Genomic DNA, 21,048 nt, shown 5'->3' with positions numbered 1-21,048 from the left:
GATTGGCATAGCAGACACCATCGATAACTTGGAATGTTTCTACCTCTGTTACCGGAGTCCGGAAATTCTTGTCTAGAATAAATACATGGAGTTTTATGTTTTTAGCCAAGTTTTTCTATTTAGTCAGCACTAGTCTCCTTATAGTTTTCCACTTTTAATCTTTTTAATTGTTAAAATCATTTTGGACGCGTCATTGATTTTGATTAAAAATTAAATTAAATTAAATTAATTTAATTTAATTTAACTCGATTTGAATATTTTTAACTAAAACATATGAGTAGGCCTACAGTGTTCGGATTCTTACTGGATAGGTCCGGCCCATGTGCTTCTATATATTGACACAGCCATTGAACTCATCTCTCATTGCCGTTTAGCCAACTAACCAACAATATATATAAAAAAATAGTTAATTTATGTGATTTGTTTCTGGCAATGAAATCGTCCATTCCATTTGGGCGGTGTATGACTTAGTCAAACACTCGGTGTGGTAGAAATTCCCTTAAATGTAACGTATGGTTGTGAAAGTGATTTTTATATATTTTTGAAATAAATAAATATTTGTTGTTTCTGTGAGCAAAAGACAGAAGAAGTTGTAAAAAATGTGTTGAGCTGGATTCTGAAACGTATGGTTGTGCATGGCGGCTTCTTCTGGGATTAATATGAAGACAAATGCATGGTTCCCTGCTTAATCTATAAAATAATGTATTATCAAGCATCTCACTTTCCCTGAATAAATATATATTAAAACAGAATGTAGTTTTCAGTTTATTAAAAAAATAATCATAATAAAATAATGATGAGTTCACGCTTATCATCCACGCACAAATTAAAATACAAATTTTGCAAATAACTTCAGTTAGTTTTTATCTGAGAAAAGATTTTTAAAATAATATTTGAACATAAAGAAATTATCTTTTTTTTCTTATCACATTTGATATTATAAGATCTAAAAAATAGAGTTTACAGTTGTCGTATAAGTTTGGTTAGAGAAAAAAAACATTTCTCTTCTTTTTATCTCCTTTTTTGTTTGCTACAGATGTTTAATACTTTGTGTTACAGTGTCTTTATCACTCAGATTTGTATGTATACTATTTAATTTTCTCGACACGCATGCGAATAGAATTGCGAAATAATTCTCCTTCGGTTTATATCATTTTTGTTGGATCCGGACTCATGATAGGCCCGATCTGCCTTTAGGCTCGTGACATTGGGTCAGTCTACCTAAAGAAAGTCGGATGGAATTTAGGTCTATCTTCTTTTTTAGGGTTTGACCCTGCCGCAAAAGGTAGAAAATCTTCTTTCTGCATAATATAGATCCTTCCACAGATGCCATGAATCAAAACAATGTAAAATCTATATTCTTCTTGTCTCATACCCAAACCAACTTCTCCAATCTCCAGTAAATCTTGATATAAAAAGCCATTATATTCAGCAATTATGATATTGAAGAATTTCAAGTTAAAGATGTTGAAGCTATTCAGGGAACATGTTCTCTTCCTCGTACAAAACAAGTACGATATTGTCTTGGCTGCCTTCCTCTCAATAGCAATATTTGCTTTCTTCAAAGCTCGGAGAAAAGTTAATACAATCAATGAAGAAGACGAAATCCCAGGGAGCCTTGGGCTGCCTTTCGTTGGTGAAACCTTCTCTTTTCTTTCAGCCACCAACAGCACAAGAGGGTGTTACGATTTTGTCAGGCTCCGACGAAAATGGTCGGTGATGATCTCTTCTGTTTCCGTTAATCTTTGAATATGTAGCTTTTGTTTATTTGTTTGTTTGTTTGTTTGTTTGTTTATTTTCTTGAACAAGAAGGTATGGGAAGTGGTTCAAGAGCAGAATGTTTGGGAAAATCCATGTTTTTGTCCCAAGTACAGAAGCTGCAAGAAAAGTTTTCACTAATGATTTTGGAGAATTCAACAAGAGTTACATCAAATCAATGGCAACTGTGGTCGGAGAGAAGAGTGTTTTTGCAGTACCACTTGAGACCCATAAAAGGATCAGACATATTCTATCTGCTCTCTTTTCCATGCCTTCTCTTTCTAAATTTGTTGAGAAATTTGATCAAATGATATCTCAGAGGTTGAACAAATTAGAACAAACTGGGAAAAGTTTTGCAGTGCTTCCATTCACCATGAAGGTACTAAAAACACTTGCAAACATTTGACAAGGATTTTCTTACAGTTTCATAAACTGAATATCTTAAAAGATGTTTGAATGTGAATGTCCACTGGCAGCTAACGTTAGATTCAGTTTGCAACATGCTGATGAGCATTACAGAAGAATCCTTGCTGGATCAGATTCTGAGTGACTGTGCTGCTGTTTCAGATGCTTTGCTATCTGTTCCTCTGATGATTCCTGGAACCATTTACTATAAAGGGATGAAAGTAAGAAAGCCAAAATTCTTGGAATTCTTAAAAAAATTTTAATCCTGTTCTGTGAAATTCTTACATAAACTCAAATCGTGAAACCAGGCACGTCAAAGGCTAATGAAGATCTTCAAAGAGATGATTGACAGAAGGCGAAGTGGGAAGGAGCAGAAAGATGATTTTCTGCAGTACTTGTTGGAAAGACACACGTGTCCATCTAGTGAAAAGCTGGAAGACTCAGAGATCATGGACAACCTGTTAACTTTGTTAGTTTCAGGACAGGTCAGCTCGGCAGCTGCTATGATGTGGAGTGTCAAGTTCCTAGATGAAAACAGTGAAGTCCTGGACAAGCTCAGGGTAACAAATTCTTGAAAAACTTACGTACTTCATTTCTCTAAGTATTTAATTTAGTTTCTCAATTTTAAAAAATATATTAAACATGGCTAATATTTTAAAAAATTTATCGATTAATTTTCCACTAATTTTAGTTATAAAATATTTTACTATTTAATTCTTGTATTTTGAAAAATTTATAAATTAATTTTTTAAATTTTTAAAAAATATACTAATCTATGATTCCATATCAGAAATGTTTTTATAATATTTAACTATTAAAATTAATAAAAAAATTAATTAGTAAATTTTTTAAAATATTAAGAAAGTTTAATATATTTTTTAAAATAGATAGACCAATTAATAAATTTTTTCTATAATATAGGGATTAAATAATAAATTTTTAAAAATCCTTTAATTCTCTAACAAAAAGGACAATATCTATAGATGCTGTAATAAACCTGACAAGTTCATGAATTTACAGGAAGAACAATTGGAGATAGCTAAAAATAAGCAAGGGGGAACCTCACTTTCAATGGAAGACATAAACAAGATGTCCTATGGTTTAAAGGTTAGGCAATGAAACAAAATCACTTTCTCTTTGTCATTAACATTTGAAAGAAACAAAAAAAAAAAAAACATTTCTCCAGGTTGTCAAAGAAACACTGAGGATGTCAAATGTTGTCTTATGGCTTCCCAGGGTTGCACAAAATGATTGCACACTTGATGGCAAGTTCCTTCCAAGAGTGTTGTATAAATCTTGACATAACTGAAATGGAAGTTTCTAACTTTGTGTTTCCATGCTGTCATGTTCAGGTGTTGAGATGAAGAAAGGATGGGTCGTAAATGTTGATGCAACTTGCATACATTTTGATCCTGATTTGTATGAAGATCCTATGAGATTCAACCCTTCAAGATTTGATGTAAAAATTCTTGGTCTTCCTCTAGATATTTTTGACACATATAAATATTGGGTAAACTGTAATTTAGTCCCTCTAGTTTAGTGAAATGTAACCTTTCGTCCTTCTATTTTAAAAAACCTTCAATTTAGTCACTGTAATTTTTAAAAACTATGTCATTAGTCCCTCCCGTTAGATTTTCAGTTAAATCACCGTTAATTTTAGTTAAAAAGACTAAAATACCCATTCTTTCTCCTTCATCTTCTTCTTCTTCTTCTTCTTCTCCTTTTTTCCGATCTCCTTCTTCTTCTTCTTCTCTTTTCCGATCTCCTTTTTCTTCTTCTTCTTCCCGATCTTCTTCTTTCCGATCTCCTCCACGGGAGGAGAAGAAGAAGATCGGGAAGGAGAAGAAAGAAGAAGAAGAGGAAGATGAAGGAAAGAGAATGAGTATTTTATTCTTTTAATTAAAATTAACGATGATTTAACTGAAAATTTAACGGGAGAGACCAATGGCATAATTTTTAAAAATCACAGTGACTAAATTGAAAGTTTTTTAAAACAGAGGGACAAAATGTTGTATTTCACTAAATCAGAGAGACTAAATTACAGTTTACCCATAAATATTTTATATTTTATTTATTTATGCATGTATTCCAATTAACAATTTATAATCTCTTAATATAGGAAATGCAAAAGCCATATAGCTTCTTACCATTCGGCGCTGGACCTCGCACATGCTTAGGAATAGAAATGGCAAAACTATCAATATTAGTATTTCTACACCGACTCACTGGTGGATACGAGTGAGTTATCAAATTTCATATAAAATTTCATATATGTTCTTAGTATTAGCTAATACTATTAAAATCGTTACTGGATATGAAATAGGTGGAGAATCGAAAATAGAGACCCGAGCATGGAAAGGACAACACATGTTCCTAGACTCAGGAGTGGCTTGCCCATAACCTTGAAGGCCTTGGCAAAGAATGGAAAGTGAAATGGTCTAAGGATGTATTGCATTTTCATAATGTATGGCCTATTTGTATTCCTATTTTCAAGCTTTACTTTGCAGTATTGATTACAAAGAATGGAAGGTGAAATGGACTAAATAGTAAAAATATTGAGTACAAAATAAATACAAAGTTCTATTATTATACACTTCCAACATTTATTTATAGCCGTAGAAATATATCTAACATTTTTCAATCACAGCAAAGCAAGTTCATTTTCTTAAGCATAAATTTTTGGAAAAAGGAAATTAAAAATGATAATATAAGATCTAGAAAATAGAATTTTACAAGGGATTTATAAGCTTGGTCGTAGAGGAGGTGCTCATCTCTTTTTATTCTTTTTCTTGGCCTGTCAGTGACGTGTAAGGGTCTCACTGCCATTGGGTCACCTGTCTCTGCCATACGCTCCATGCGTAACGGCCATTTAATTCTCCCTTTCGGTACGCGGGTTAATCGAGCAGTTCAGGATTGGGTCAATGATCCTCATGTTGCTAAGCTTCCAGGCCGGGCTCGGAAATAATAAGCTGAGTCCGGAGAAAAGCCCGACCTCAAGGATGAATGGGCTGAACCTTCTCATTTGTGGGACTCCGCAGGTCCTGGACCGGCCCTGTCACTGTGGGCTTAGCCTCTTACAGGGTGGTGAAATCCAACGGTCATCAAAAATATTAATAAAATACTACACATTAATTTAGTAAAAAATTACTTTTTTTTTTAAATTGGAATCGAGATAAGTAAAATCTGAAATCTCTCATATTTACTCAAATATATCTATCACTAAATTAAAAATGTGAATACAACAAAAAAGTGATTTACAATTCATGTTTTATTAAAATAAAAAAATTATAAATTTACACTCAAAAATGAATTTTATGATCCTTTCTCTTACAATATGAAGTTTTTTATGCCAAAATTTATTTGCTAATTAACTAATTTTATTGAGGACTGTAATGTTAAATAATAATATGAAATAAAAAAATATTAAAATTTAATTAAAAAATCCTCATTAAAATAGTTAATATATATATACACACACAATAAATTCTGCTGAGATTAATTAATAATTAAAATAATTAGCCATATTATCAATTTTTGAAAAACAAATTTAAAAAATGATGTTTATTTTATTTTAACTTTTATAATTTGAAATGTTTAATTATAATTTAAATATTTAATGGAATCTCCAATAGCAAGAGATATTATGAACGTAATTGGCCAAAAATATTTTGGCATGTGTGAGCAAAGGTAACGTCCATGTTATGTTTCACTTACACCTTCCCACGAGCCCTTCGTTTCCCAACTGAAATTTCACTTCTCTCTCTCTCTCTCTCTCTCCAATTCTCTGCAATTCCTCATTTTCAATCTAATCTTCTCACAAACACTACTCCACAGCTCACATTGCTCGCCTTCTTTGTCCTTTCATTTCCATGGTACGCGCCTTTTTTTGATTCATTCGAAATCTATTGTGTTCTCACTCTTAGATCTGTTTTTTTTCTTCTCGTTAATGATTCGTCTCGTTCAGTGGATTTGTTTGGTATCTGAATTGTGTTTTCAATTTGTTTAATTTTCATTTTTGTTAGCTGTGAGTGTTTGCGTGATTTATCTGAGATCTGTTTTGGTGATCGATGAAATTGTTTTGATTTATGAATGTGAGATGCGATCTTTCTGTTGGACAAGCTTGTGATTGTTTTATTTTTGTTCTTCTTTTCTAAATTTTATTTTCAAGCATTCAATTGTAGTATTAAGGCAATTTTTCAGTGATATTTTGGCTCAAAATCTGGGTGGTTAGATATTTTTGAAAGGGTGTTCTGGGTAGTGAAATAAAAATGGATGAGATCAGACGGAATTGACATTTTATGTGGAAGTGTTACTGCTCGTCCTCTGCTACTTGTAGTTGTTAGAGTTATCTATGTGCTTCCTTGTTTGGTGAAGTTTCCATTTGAAGTTTTACTGTTAAATTCTAGCTTCTGACAACTGTTATACCCATCATTGTCACTTCTGTTGAATGCAGATGGAACTATGCATAGAGGGTGAAGGGTGAAGTCTTGAAATAATCATTTTGAAGTAATTTGGAATGGCTCCAGCTAGCAAGGCTGATAAAAAGGCTGCAGTGGATGCAGCTGCATGGATGTTCAACGTTGTCACTTCTGTTGGGATTATTCTTGTCAACAAAGCCTTAATGGCCACTTATGACTTCAGTTATGGTGGGTTTCTTTCCTGCCTATACTCATCTATTAATTCTTTTCTGATTATGGAAAACAGTAAATAATATGCTTTTTTGTTCTTCTTGTATATTTGCTTATCCAGAAAGCAATTCCTTATTTCTTTTATGAATTTTACAATCACAATTTGCTGCCCATTATGTTTTGTGCAATATCTATTGCACAACACTTTCTCCCTACTTTTATACAATTTCGAATCTCATGTTTTGTGCCTGCAAGAGTTTTCAGTTTGTGGTCATTGGTTATTATGCAGTGTAATATTAGTGACATTTAGGTTTGCAATGGTCTTATAGAGCTTTGATAATTGTTCTCGTCAACAACCTATACTTATGGTGTTTGATCATATTTATTGATTAAAGCTTCAAGTAGAGCACTAGAACCCTCTGGTCCTGCTTTATCGTGTTGTTTCCCTTACTCAATGCTTGCAGTTACGCATCAGCTACTTATCTGATATATTAAGGATTTAGCAGCTCTAGATCTTTTTGAAGATGGTGTCCTAATTTGGATAAAATGGAGAAAAGCAATTCATATGGCTTAATCCAACTAGTTTGGAATTAAGATTTGCTCAAGTATTTTGTGTATTACTTAATTTTACCAGGTGGATGTGTTTGTTAAAACTCGCTTTTCTCTCAACTGATTAAAGGTAAATGGCAGGAACATTTTTGGGTCATTAGTTCATAGAAAAGATTGGTTTTGTGGTTTCTGTTAGCTATATACAGCAACTTTTTCTTTTTTTTTTTTTTATGGATATCAGGGGGTTGGTATATAATATAGACAGATCTATCCCAATAAAAAAATATATTGAAGAGTGTCTTTGAATGTGACTCTAATGTTTGTTTGCAGCTTCAAGGGGTGTGATTAAGGAAATCCTTATCTCTCCTTAATTTACTTGTATGTTCGATGTTTTTTGTAGGATGGTGAATAAGGCCACTTAGAGGAGTCTCATTCTGGACATTGAAATTCGTTATGATTTCTCCTGTTTGCAATTTGTTAATGATACCATCTTCTTCTTTTTTTTGGATGGTGAAAAGGTTTTGTTAATGTGCTTACCCTGTTGTAGATATTTAAGAGGGTTTAGCTTATATGTGAATATTTCGAATGTTGGAGTGGTATGGATTAGCTTAGATTGTGAGATTGTGGATAGTTTGGCTTCTTTAGTGCAAGGACTGTGGTGAATGATGGCCTTTTTAAAGGTTAATACTAGGTCAACAGTATTGATGATCATAAGGCTACAATATACAACCTTACTTGCAAGTTGCAAATTTTGTAATTCAGCTTTTTTTCCCATCCATTTTCTAATCCCCCTAGTAGCTAACTTGTAGGATTTGGATTTGGATTTGGTTTGTTATACTGAGGAACTAAGATGAGTTGAGTCAAACTATTGGCTGAATGATGATTACTCCTTTATTGAATGATATGGCTTATTTATAGGTCCATCAGGAATAGAGGATATGTAGTGTAATGAGGAAAAAAAATGAAAGGCAAAAATGCCTTCAACCTTCTGTTTTTTGTGCCTCTTTCTTTTGTAGGGAGAAACTGCATAGCCTTGTGAATTTAATTCTCTCTTTATCAATGTTATTTTTCTTCTATAAAAGTGGCATGAAAGTAACTAGGATTGCTATTTTCTTGTTTGTAGTGGCGATATTGAATTGGGACCAGTAATTAAATTGATGAAAGAATGGATCTTGGCATCTGGGTTTTATATTATATGTAATTTATCTGAAAGTAAACTGCTTATCAATTTGATTCTTAACATTTTTTTCACTACTTATATACTTTCCTGCAGCTACTACACTAACCGGTTTGCATTTTGCCACCACTACCTTGTTGGCTTTGGTTCTGAGGGGTCTGGGATACATCCAAGCCTCTCATCTACCTTTCCCAGAACTTTTGAAATTTGTCTTCTTTGCAAACTTCTCAATTGTTGGAATGAATGTTAGTCTAATGTGGAATTCAGTAGGATTTTATCAGGTAAAATTTTTGTTATCCTGGGTTTGGCTATTTCTTTATTGCAATAAATCCATTACATGATGTTCCGTTATAACTTTCAGATAGCAAAGCTGAGTATGATTCCTGTGTCCTGCCTGTTGGAAGTGTTGTTTGACAAGATTCGGTACTCACGAGACACAAAGCTAAGTATAGCTGTTGTTCTCTTGGGGGTTGGTGTTTGCACTATCACTGATGTTAGTGTGAACGCCAAGGGCTTCGTTGCTGCTTTCATTGCAGTCTGGAGCACTTCTCTGCAACAGTATGTAAGTTGTCCTTTATACATCCTTTTATCATGCATGCTAGTGTCCATGCGCATTCATCTATTTATTTGTACATATGTGACGGTACCTGATTTCTATCTAACCAACCTAGTTTTCTGAATTCTCTTTCAGTTCAGAATTGCTCTTTTTATAACTATATTGAATTGTTTATTTGCAGTATGTACATTACCTTCAAAGGAAGTATTCACTTAGTTCTTTTAACCTACTTGGTCATACTGCTCCAGCCCAGGCTGCTACATTGCTGTTAATAGGCCCATTTTTGGATTACTGGTTGACAAACAGAAGAGTTTACACTTACAACTATAATATAGTCTCTGTGGTGAGTGATTTAGTAGCGTATGAATTGTTAATTATGCATAAAATCTTGGTTATTATCTTAATGGCTTATGTAATTTGTAATTATCTGGACAGGTTTGTTGATTTTAATGCATGCTTTAGAATAGTTAGATTAAGCTTTTGATCAGACCACCACTTGCATGAGTATGTACATAGATGCATGATTATTATCATTTCTACATGGCACCAGATGTCTGATTCTATCTCATTATTGTTTTGATCTTCATATTATGTTTATTTTCATGTCTATGCTTTCATATGGCTAATAAAATTCATCATTCCACTTTAATGTAGGCTTACAAGCTGGATATGATTTGGCTTTATAAGAACCTAAATTTTGGAATTAGTTTATATTGCAAAATGCATGAAACTTTCTGCTTGTACAAATGAAATAAACTTCTGTTCACTACTCGGTTCTGTTAGTGTGTGTGTGCTTCTTTCCTTAGTTCACAAAAATCGTCTCTTACAACTCTATCTTCATCTTGATCTCCACAGACGTTCATTATTCTATCATGCACCATTGCGGTTGGGACCAACCTCAGCCAGTTCATCTGCATAGGCAGATTCACAGCCGTGTCATTTCAAGTACTCGGTCACATGAAGACAATCCTTGTATTAATAATGGGATTCTTCTTCTTCGGAAGAGAGGGTCTGAATCTACAGGTAGTTTTAGGTATGGTCATAGCAGTGGTGGGAATGATCTGGTATGGAAATGCCTCATCTAAGCCAGGAGGAAAGGAGCGTTGGAACATTTCACTACCTACAAGCAGACAACAAAAACACACTAGTTTGTCAGAAGCCAGTGAACATGATGCAAAGGCTTAAATCATTCATGTAGGATACAAGTTAAAGCATACAAGGATAGCTAATTCCAGAAGTTATGAATCATTTGAGAGAGTAGAAATTCCATGGTTTGATGCTAATTAATTTCTTCTTTATTCAATTATTTCTTGTTTTTCTTTTACTAAATCCTATCAAGGGAAAGGAGTTTTTTTTTTTTTTTTCCTTAGAATTAGTCTGTAATTTTCTTTTTTGCTTGTTCAGGAATATAAACTATGATAATTATTTATTTCCTATGCATCTTCAAGCTATTACGGCATTTATCTTCTTTTTATCATAGTCATTAGTCATGATGAATTCTGTGAGTTACATCATATTAGCGAATGCAATTTCTAAAAAGTAAGTAAAGGTTTATTTGGCAAGGTCCCTTGATGAAGAAACCGAACCTAACTTTCGTGCCCGCAAAATTGGTCCCATGTTCTCACGCCACTACTCAATCTAATATTCAATTAGATTACTTATACTACAAGGTTAGCATCAGAGCTTCCCATTTTTGCATATTCCCAACCTGAGGTGGATCAACCATTAGGGAAATTAGAAGTTTTTTGCCTCGTTTCCGAAGTTCTTTTTTTTTCTTTTTCATACTCCCTGATTTGTTTTTTGAAAAAATAATTTAAATAAAGGTTTATAAAATTATATAAAATTTCAACTTCCTTTTTAAAGTGAAAATTTTTTAAATAAAAATAAATTGAATTCATTCATTTAAATAAAAAAATTATTAAAAAATAAATCAATTAAATTAATTTTTTATAAAATTTTTAATATTAAACTGACAGCTTAACTGGCTAATAGGCTAGAGATACTTTAAATTTAAAAGTCTCTTTTTACTTTTTTTTTTTTTTCTGTCAAACTTTTTAATACTTGAAAATAAAGAAAGATTAATTAGATTAATCGTAAAATTGATTGTTATATTTATTTTTTAGCAAAATAAAAGTTAAATATATAATTTGATTCTTATTAGATGGTATTATATATTTGGCCTTATCCAAAAGAGAAATCTTATAACTTACCCAATTAGATGGTATTAAAATATTTATATTATCATTCTCTTTATTAAAAAATTATTATTGATGTAAAACTTATTTATTTTTTCCCAATTACAAAAGCTAATTCAAAAAATTAGTTGTATGTATTGAGTAATATAAGATTTTACATTGTAAAATCGTACAGAGAGAGTTTAGTCAGCGAAATGAATATAAGAACAAAAAAAAATTATTAAATTGTTAATAATTTTAATTTAATAATACTACAATCGTTTTTAAAAGCTATAAATTTAAAATTTAAATTTAATAAGGATTAATATAATAAAATTATTAATTAAAATAATAATTAATGATAAATTTTTTATTAAAAACTCTAAGTACTTTACAAATAAATATGATAATTTTTTTATTAAATTTCAATTAAATTAATAACTACATAATCCTATATGTAACTTGTGTTGATTTCAAATTAAAAAAAAAAAAACTTGTATTAAAAAATTTTAGATGTATCAAACTGAAAACAATAAATCAAGATGGAGGATCTTAAACAAGTTATTTGCTATATAATTTAAAAGGGTTAATTTCATTTGCACTCCTAAATTAAATTTTAAATTTTATAAAATTTGTTAAATATCAATTTATCTCTTAAAAAACAAAATTTTTAGTTTTATAATAATAAAATTGCTAAAAAATTAAACATGATCAAATTCAATAAAAACTTTGATGTAGCCATCCATTGAAAAAGAATGAAAATAGAAACAAAGAGGAAATATCACATTTTTTGCATTTTATATTTTTGTCCACACAAAAAACTAAGAAAGAAAGGGAGGATTGGAAGATAAATTAAATACAAATAAAAAAAACTTATAGTATTAGACGATGAATTTGTATTGAATCCCACGTTGATTTAAAATAGGGATAATGTATTCGTTATAAAAATTTTAGACACTTCTCCCTCTTAAACTAACTTTTGAGATGAGTTAATCGACTCAAATAACTCACAGAATCATACACAATTTCGAATTGATTCAACCACAATTGAAAAGTTAAATTTGGACTATTTGAAGGTATAGCTGCTTACCAGCATTATCAGACAATAATGCATAAAATAAGGACATATTCAAAAAATTTATTCATTGAATTACAAAATACACTGAACACTTTCACTTGCATATACTTAGTATATAAGTTTGACCTCGTAGAAAGACACTCATAATAAGTTCGCCAAATAAAATTTTGAATTTTAAAAGGGATCTTTAGATTCTGTAATGATTTCCGAATAAATGTTATTCTTCTCCTTATTCCAAAATCGAATGTCTACATAGGTTGTTATGTTCTTGAGCTATAAACTTCTTTCAATATTTATAGGGTAATCTAGCTTATTTAAACAATTTCAATCCAATATTTATAGATATTTATAATTAGAAATTTTTATAGATATTTTATTCATTCGGTCCGCGGATAACTGCTAAAAGCATCTAAATAGTAAGTCCACCCCAAGATGAGTGCTCTTCTATTTCGACTTCCTCAGAACCTTCGGTAGCATAGCTGAGACAGCGACGGGTTCTCTGCCCCTGCGGGGATGGAGTGACAGAAGTTTTGAGAATTCAGGAGAAGGTCACGGCGAGACGAGCCATTTATCATTAGGATAGGTGTCAAGTGGAAGTGCAGTGATATATGCAACTGAGACATCTTAACAGACCGGTAGACTTGAATCTTGTTCATATATGACCCGATCAATTCGATTAGGTACTCGCTATCATAAAAAATATAGAGACTTGCATATTTATATATATCTACCGGGAATCCTTTTTTAATAAAAATCCCTATTGACGGATCGGATTATAAGCGGAAAAACTCTTTATTTTTATTTTATTAAAGTAACATAAATATATAAATTTTATATTTATCACATTATTTACAATTAAAATTTAACTAGTTTTTGTTTTAATAAATTTATTGTTATAAAGAAATAACATTAAAATTTTTGTCTAAAATAAATTATTTGAAATAAAAAAAATTACATGAACTTTTATATAATCATGAATGATTGTTATTTTTTAATAAAAAAATTATAAATAAAAAAAACAAATTCATTTATTTTTAATTGAATTAGATTTTTCTTTTTTTTTTTCAAATTTCGACAAATAGTTATTAATTTTAAATTTAACCATGCAAGTAAAATTTCATTCAAGGCCCATAAAGCAAGTTTACAAGAGGGCTACTAAAAAACACCAAAAATTTGCCCTTACTTTTTACATAATTAATTGATAATATTAGCCCAAATAACCAATTAAGTTGGACGTCTTCGGTGGATGTAAAGCCGTGAAAACTCCAAGTGGATAATACGTGTCCAAATGTAACTGGCTTTTACTTTTGTACTGTACTCTTTGCGTTACGTTTCCGATATGTCTTCTACCAAAATCTCAATCTTATTTTGCCGAGAGTCGAAAAACATATTGTAATACGACACAGTTTTATTCTAATCAACTGTGTTTCACCCCAGGTTACTTACTGTACGCCCTTCCTTCCCGCTTATAAAAGAGAAGAACCACAAACACTTTTCCTCTCCCTTTTCATCATTATCTTCTTCTTCTTCGCGGGGATACTTTTTGGTTTACGGAAAATTAGAAGATTTTTGTTTAAGTGATTGTGTAAATTAAAAGGGGGAAATAATAGAAATCTATCGGTGGAATCGGGAATTCTTGCAGTGGAATTCGAGTGTTGGTAGATATGGGGAAGAAGAGGAAATCGATAGCCACAAGCCTGGACGAGGTGGATCGGACCATGTACGCTTCATTTTGCAGCGCTGCTAACTCTCTCTCTCAGCTCTATACCCAGGCTATGAACCACCAGAAACTTTCCTTCCAAGCCGGTGAACGTCACGGCCTTGTGAGATTTTCTCTCTCTTTGTTTGGAGTTTGTTGTTTGTGTCTTTTTTTTGTAATTTTGTACAATCTGGTGGAGATTGTTGATTTTTGGGTTTTTGTTTTGATTAATCAAGCACATAGGTAGGTTTCTTTTTTCCCCTTTTTAAAATTTTACCTTTTTTGGATTTCTTTTAGGATAGATTTTTCTCTTCTTGTGTAAATGTTACTGCTAATTTGATTCTAACGATTTGAAAAGCTGATGGATTGGTTCCCGTGGGATTAATGATGGGTTGGTTGCACTTCTTAATTTTAGGTATTGTTAGTTGGGTTTACAATTTGATGGGGTTTTGCATTTTTCCTTCTTTCTTTCTTTTCTATCTATTTTTGGTGGATTGTACTGTAAATGAATGGAGGCTGATGGAAACTCCATTGCACTAGACTGTCGATGAGCTAGATTGAATCTGGCATCAATTCTTCAACTTTCTTTCTCCTTTTTTCTTTTTAAAACTTGAAGAAGCAACTGGAACTTGAGGATATGAGTGTTGTACTTCAGCTGATGACAAACAGTCTCCACGACCTTGTAATTGTGGAAGAAATTTTTTTTTCCCTCTACTTGTATCTAATTGTCGTACCGCTGTCAAATTGCGCAATGAATTGAAGAAAGCGTTCATCTATGGAATTATTTTCTTAATTCTTTAGTGAGAGTCGAGAAGCCCTGAGGTTCAATAGGGTCTGGATGAGAAAATAGATAGTATTTTGAGAAGTTGTTAGGCAATTAAGAGGACTATGCTATAATGCAAACACAGGAAGGCAAACCAACAATGGATTATGGTATTTATGACATCACATTGATATTGTCCCTAATTTGGATCTGTTGATTCTAGTAAATGGATTTTGTTATCCTAGAGAATGAGAAACGAGGTAGGCTTAGCTGGTGTAAAAACCTATTTGGGGAGATTGGTGAGGCTGAAATCCTTCGTGTTTCTAGTGTTGCTTTGGAACAAATGTTGAATTTATGTTATTGAACTGTTGAAATATTAATTCAGTGATTACTAGTCGTGAATCTTGACAGTGGATAAATATTATGGAAAAGTTCAGTGAGGAATCATGGGATGGTAATTGGGAAGTTTGGTTTTGGAAGTAAAAATTAATCTTAGGAGTTTAAAGAATGAAATTGATTGTGAGAATGATGGGAACCTTGTATAAGCTAATAAGAGTTATCGGATTACTGAAATGAGGTGATAAAATATTTGTTGTCTTAAACACAGAGTGTGACTATCTGATTCAGTAATGGATAACATACTTAAGTATGTGTTTGACATGATATTTTGATATCAAGATTTGATGTTGGGGAATTATAGTTTAAATCTGTGAGCAAGAGGCACAAAATAATGGGTGTCAATTTGTCTATGTGGTGTTGTATGAACTTGTTCTGATAAATGATTAAGAAGCCTTGTGTTATCCTATTACAAAATTCCAAATAAAGGACAAATTAGCAAGCACATGGTTGACTTAATTTTATATCTAATATACCTCAAACAAATACAACTATGGTAATCTACATAATGAAAATGAGGTAGTTTAGTTTGGTAAAGAAAATCCCTGTTTGGGGAATTGAGAACCTGAAAAACAGGTATTCTGATATCTTTGCACAATGGTTGAACTTGTGTTATAAAATATTGAATAGTGACATTTATCATTAAATTTTGACAGTGGTTAAATGATACAAAACTCTAGGATAGGAATTGTGAACTATAATTTTGGAACAGAGGTTTTTAGTAATAGTTGTCTTAAAGGGGTGAAATGTGGTAACAAAGAATAAAAAATATTTGGAAATCAAAACAAAATTTAATGGTCATCTCCAATTCTTCATTCCTTGTTGAATTATGAGTTGTGCTACTGCCAGTTATTTTGTTTGTTTGATGCTTTTAGTTGCTCATGGGTTATTGCTTGATAGTCATTAGGCAGTGATGACCTGTGTCATTATACAATCTTGTCATGCCTTGATCTGGACCTATGTATTCCTCTCTTAATCGAATCTACAGAATTTGCCAAACTTACAGGGTCATGTTGATTTCAGGAAAAACTTTATCAGTGGATTTGGAGACAACAAGAGGGAGGATCAAGAATAGCAACAGTTGATATACTCAATTACATTCAGGTTTGCCTCCTTTATTTACAATCTGTTCTCTTTTTCTTTTGACTTCATATTTGTGTTGTAAAAGGCTTTTTGATGCATCATGGTTGTAATACCTTGTGCCTTTGTAATATTTCTGAATATCGAACATCTACTTTTGCTTGTATCTGTGTCTGTCCAAGTGCTGAGTGTGAGAATTAGTAACCTAGATTTCCAAATGCGAGTGCTTTGAATTAGATTTTGTTACAGTCATAAACACATCTTTATGTGCGCATGTTTTACTCTCTGCTGGTACAAATGCAGTCAAGGAAAACCAAATTTAGGGATTATGTTATTCAATCCTTAATAATTAAAATTTTCTTCTAATTTTTCTATTTAGGAAGTTTACACTTTTAGTATTGTTTTAGGAATTTTTGTTTTTATTAGAAATATTCAAAAAGCTTTGTTTTGCTTTCTATTTAGTTTAGATTAATTTTTCCTAGTTTGATATTCCTAATCCTAACAGCTGTGCAATAAGTTATTTAAGACTACCAATATGGCTAGCTATTTTCTTAGTTATTTGGTGGTAGAATTTCTTTGGCTTAATTTGGAATATGCTTGATTTTTCTCTTTCCATTCTCTTCGTCTCTACCTTCGCCACTGCTGCTGCTACTTTCCTCTGTTGCTAGAATATTGCAGGTGCAGTTCACTAGCCCAAACAACCTCAAATTTCTTTCTTTTCACACTCTAATGGAGGTCTAAATCTAAGCACTAAAACTCGGTGATTGCTTGAGATAGGCATACTGAAAAAACATTAGAAGGCTAGTTGGTCAACCTATCCTATGGGTGCTGAATACAATGTTGAACTAGATAAGCTACTTTATCCAAAGGATGTGTATGGTGGTTCAGATTCTTCAGAAAGAGCTTCTCCCCTTGCTCTGAAAATTTTTAGCAGTCAAATCACTATTGTAGTTTAAAGAGCAACAACTTGACGCATAGAGAATAATGCATATATATAGTGATACTAGAACGGGTAATTGCGTATGGCCTGGATTTGGACTGGAAATGTCTTAAACTGGACCAAAACTGAATTTGGCTGCCTCTTAAAAAAAATGATTCAAACCAGATTGAACTGAACCAAAATCAAGCCAAACCAAGACTAGGACCTGAACCTAGGGGAACCATTTGGTAGAGTACTTGGTCCGTGGCCCTTAGGACTGAAACTGGACTACACCCACTCCCGGTGATAAGTGATAACACATCCTATAAGTATGCCCATTTTGACTGTTAAATTTGGAACAAGTCTAATTCGCTTCAAAAGTTAGTTAAAGGGGAGAAGTGTTACAAGGGGCGCTAAGAATTTCATTGAAGCGTGAAATATTTACGGGGGCCCAACATCGATGGGTAGGTTTCAATACCATGTTAAATTTGAGTCAGGTCTAACTCGTTCTAAAATCTTTCTCGAGGGAGGAATGCTTAAGACCCACATGAGAGGCACATTACCCTATTCCAAACTGATATGTGATTCGATACACTCCTCTCACGCCTGGGGCTGTGAAATATTTATGGGAGACCTAGCAATGGTGGGAGGCTCTAATACTATGTTAAATTTCAGTCAGGTTTATGTCTACCCAAAAGTTAGCTCAAGGAGAAGAGTGCTTAAGACTTTTATAAGGGGCAGTTATAAGGGTTCAACATTGACAATTGAGAATAAGGGTATATCGGTATATGATTGTTATGACATTAGAGAATGTATGAACAACTAACAAATTATGAAATCTGAACTTTGAAGTCCTATTCTTGAATATGACGATGATATTTTTTTCCTAATCTTCCAATCGGATGTCCAACAAGATTGTTAGGTAAAGAGTCTTAATCTTATGTAGCAGGAAACAAATCATTTCGTTAAAACAGATGATAAGTAGGGAAGTACAAAAAGTTTTGGCTGGAGTATCATTTGTGTTTGAAGATGTTTACCCTTCGCAATAAAATAAAAAATGAAGCATAGATTCAGATGACAAGATGAGAACCTGAGACTACTATTAATCATGCAGCTATAGCTTGAAAATTATTTAAAATTTGTGTTACTCTACTTGAAAGATTGATAAAATTTGATCCTTGTGCCTACTAGTAACTTGTTGGGCTTGGTTTGTTGATAACCAAAGGAATATTAGCTGTTGTTGCTTAGTTTTATTTTAGTTGCAGACTTCAATATGTACAAGAATCATATTAGTCTTGTGCATGGATGTAGATATTTATGACATTGTACTTGTGTGAAATGAAATGTTTCATGTAGAATGAACTGGACTATGCTGGAGAAGAGCCACCGATGTCACCACGTGCCCCACAACATCAGAATTCCCAGCCAGTTCAGTTCTCAAATTCTAGCTTCCTTGTTTCATCAGGTTCATCTGGTCCCATAACTGCTGGCCAAGGTACTCGATCTGAGCACTGTGATCAACAACCCAAGAATTCAGTTTTCTCAAATGCTTTATCAAGCCCTGTCCGAAGGAGTCTCCAGAACTATCACATTGCCCAGGAAGGCTATTATCCACCTGGTGGACCACCCCCTGGAAATGGAACCCGTAGTAACGAGCCCAACTTTCTTCAGCACCAGAACAGGGATCCTAATCCTGTAAGTTCCAATGATTCTTCAATGGACATCTAAGATAGTAGGTGTAATAGTGTGGTGGTTAAAAGAATTGGAGGGCTGTTGCAATTGGATTAAGGTTTTGGCACATGGAAATGGTTGCTTGATACAAGAATAATTGCATGACGATGTTTTACTTGAAAGAGTGGAGAAGAATAGGTGAATGGTGTGAGTTGGCAATGGCATGGGGCAAAATTGGTATATGATGAGCAGTGTAATCTATGATTTCATCTTTTGATTGTTGTTTTGAATGCTTAAAAGATGGGTCTTTGATGTCATGTAAAGCTTCTTGTTGAATTGACTTGGCTACTTATAAATTGGTAATATTTGTTGCATTTTATTTTATTTTATTTTTCTCTGTTGCTTCTTTAGAATGTCTTTGTTAGCCATGCACATTTGTAAGAAAAAAAAAATCATGTTCACTGTGCTAATCTCACTCATCTATGCATGCTCAGTAATCTTTTTTACTCTGATTTTAAAATTGATTGGAATTACTCTTTCGTGTTGAAATATTTACGCAGCTTTTATGTATATATGGGAGAAGGGTGATGGGTCCAAAACCATGCCAATACCAATGGTACATGCTGCAGTCACTCTTTGCATTAGGTTGACAAGAAATGAATGTGCACCTTGCTTACCACCATTACTCTTAAAAATATAAAAGCCTATTCATATCAAGTGAGGTAACTTGCAACCTAATGAATAATAAATGATTGATGTTTCTAATTAGGTCTCCTTGTATAATCCCACCCACAACACCCTTTTGGCCAAAGCTCATATCCATGTTACTAAGATACTATATGTTTTATCAAATTTAACATTTAATTATTCTGATATATAAATGAAAGAGGAAGAGAGATAACACTCCAATTATTGATCCAACAACATTGGGTTAAACACCTCTCTCCATATATATAGACAAATTCCTATGAAACTGTAAAATAATTTAAGTGTGCTAAATAACTTTAGTTTTAGCTAGGGATAGCAACGGATCGGGTATTTTTGGGTACCCGATCCGATCGAACCCTAATAGAACGGATTTGGGTTTTAAAAATAATACCCGTTACGAGTTCGGATCGAATTCGGATTTTATGTACAGGGTACCCACTATCCGAATTCGTTTATATAAATAATTAATTTAATATAAAAAATATATTTTACAATAATATTTATAAATTTTTTATATATTTTTATTTAAAAATTTAAATTTAAATATTTTTTTAAAAATATTAAATTTTTTAAATAAAAATTATTAATGAAAAATATTTTTTATATAAATTATTAATTAAAATATATAAAATTAAATGGTTCGGGTTTTATTCGGATAATAATAATCGGATTTGGGACGGATTCGAATAATTTAAATTAATTTTTAATCGGGTTCGGAACGAGTTCGGATATTACTAATATAAATCGGGTTCGGATTCGGATAGTTTAATTTTTACGGGTACCCTACCCGTTTACATCCCTAGTTTTAGCCATTTCTCATTAGAATTTAAATTCCTAGGAAATATAAAAATGATGAAAATGATCATTTGATCAATCTTTTATCGTTATAATTTTTTTTAAAGCAAGCATATTTATTGAGTTTTACTTACTTAGTAGAGCGTTATATATATATATATATATCAGATTTAGAATTTAAAAATTAATATATTATATAATGTATAAATTTATTTCATAAGTAAATAATTATAAAGATAAAGTGATAGAATGATCTTTTAATTTTTTGTGAAAACGGTATGGGAGTATGCATTGGGCTTATATGTTCAGAGGCATGCATGCATGCTATATGTCACGCGTCTCAAGTAAAAGCAGTTCTTCACTTTAGCGCTTCATCCTCAATGATGCCGAACCATGGCATATGGGAATTGGAGTCATCCTCGACTTTTTTTTTGGCAAAATACAAAAAATTACCCTGTAATTTAAGTATATTTTCACTTTAAAATTCAAAATTAAATATGCAACAAAATGATACCTATAATATCGTGATGTCAGTTAATTATGTCATTTTGACAGAACACGTCTAAATTAACTGATGTGTTTAATTAATTTAAAAATATTTGAAAGAAATAATATTATATTATTACGTTATTAAATGAGTGTGGAAGAAAAGAAAGGTAAGAGAATAGAAACTTTTATCTACTTCACCTAAG

General features: G+C 32.2%; 3 protein-coding genes across 4 annotated transcripts; all 3 read left to right on the top strand.

Annotated features, from left to right (window-relative positions):
• The first annotated feature begins 1,198 nt into the window (after positions 1-1,198).
• LOC110606357 (abscisic acid 8'-hydroxylase 3) lies at positions 1,199-4,750 on the top strand. The gene is made up of 9 exons (XM_021745127.2): positions 1,199-1,712; positions 1,813-2,137; positions 2,235-2,384; positions 2,472-2,723; positions 3,184-3,270; positions 3,350-3,428; positions 3,516-3,622; positions 4,283-4,401; positions 4,487-4,750. The coding sequence occupies exons 1-9, from the start codon at positions 1,438-1,440 to the stop codon at positions 4,593-4,595; spliced, it is 1,503 nt and encodes a 500-aa protein (XP_021600819.1). The 5' UTR covers positions 1,199-1,437; the 3' UTR covers positions 4,596-4,750.
• Positions 4,605-10,507, top strand: LOC110606059 (UDP-rhamnose/UDP-galactose transporter 6). 2 transcript variants are annotated; one of them, XM_043953665.1, is made up of 6 exons: positions 4,605-4,627; positions 6,617-6,809; positions 8,614-8,798; positions 8,879-9,079; positions 9,255-9,416; positions 9,929-10,507. In XM_043953665.1, exons 2-6 carry the CDS (start codon positions 6,680-6,682, stop codon positions 10,256-10,258), a joined length of 1,008 nt encoding a protein of 335 aa, XP_043809600.1. In that variant the 5' UTR covers positions 4,605-4,627; positions 6,617-6,679; the 3' UTR covers positions 10,259-10,507. The 2 variants fall into 2 exon arrangements, with proteins under 2 accessions (XP_043809600.1, XP_021600485.1); XM_021744793.2 differs by lacking the exon at positions 4,605-4,627 and adding an exon at positions 5,830-6,035.
• A 3,315-nt stretch (positions 10,508-13,822) lies between these two features.
• On the top strand, positions 13,823-19,237 carry LOC110606640. The gene is made up of 3 exons (XM_021745543.2): positions 13,823-14,148; positions 16,207-16,287; positions 18,539-19,237. Exons 1-3 carry the CDS (start codon positions 13,990-13,992, stop codon positions 18,908-18,910), a joined length of 612 nt encoding a protein of 203 aa, XP_021601235.1. The 5' UTR covers positions 13,823-13,989; the 3' UTR covers positions 18,911-19,237.
• The last annotated feature ends 1,811 nt before the right edge of the window (positions 19,238-21,048 follow it).

The sequence above is a fragment of the Manihot esculenta genome, chromosome 18, assembly GCF_001659605.2.
Source record: "Manihot esculenta cultivar AM560-2 chromosome 18, M.esculenta_v8, whole genome shotgun sequence".
In the NCBI taxonomy this organism is placed as follows: domain Eukaryota; kingdom Viridiplantae; phylum Streptophyta; class Magnoliopsida; order Malpighiales; family Euphorbiaceae; genus Manihot; species Manihot esculenta.
Note: the sequence above shows the minus strand (reverse complement) of the source record. Positions and strands in the feature narration are given on the sequence as shown.

Bases quoted from the DNA above. Each gene is read 5' to 3' on its own strand.
- LOC110606059 (XM_043953665.1), top strand. From the start codon at position 6,680: ATGGCTCCAGCTAGCAAGGCTGATAAAAAGGCTGCAGTGGATGCAGCT. The intron at 6,810-8,613 runs GTGGGTTTCTTT...ACTTTCCTGCAG, and splicing joins CACTTATGACTTCAGTTATG to CTACTACACTAACCGGTTTG. The intron at 8,799-8,878 runs GTAAAATTTTTG...TATAACTTTCAG, and splicing joins ATTCAGTAGGATTTTATCAG to ATAGCAAAGCTGAGTATGAT.
- LOC110606640 (XM_021745543.2), top strand. From the start codon at position 13,990: ATGGGGAAGAAGAGGAAATCGATAGCCACAAGCCTGGACGAGGTGGAT. The intron at 14,149-16,206 runs GTGAGATTTTCT...TGTTGATTTCAG, and splicing joins CCGGTGAACGTCACGGCCTT to GAAAAACTTTATCAGTGGAT. The intron at 16,288-18,538 runs GTTTGCCTCCTT...TGTTTCATGTAG, and splicing joins ATATACTCAATTACATTCAG to AATGAACTGGACTATGCTGG.
- LOC110606357 (XM_021745127.2), top strand. From the start codon at position 1,438: ATGATATTGAAGAATTTCAAGTTAAAGATGTTGAAGCTATTCAGGGAA. The intron at 2,138-2,234 runs GTACTAAAAACA...GTCCACTGGCAG, and splicing joins TGCTTCCATTCACCATGAAG to CTAACGTTAGATTCAGTTTG. The intron at 4,402-4,486 runs GTGAGTTATCAA...GATATGAAATAG, and splicing joins CGACTCACTGGTGGATACGA to GTGGAGAATCGAAAATAGAG.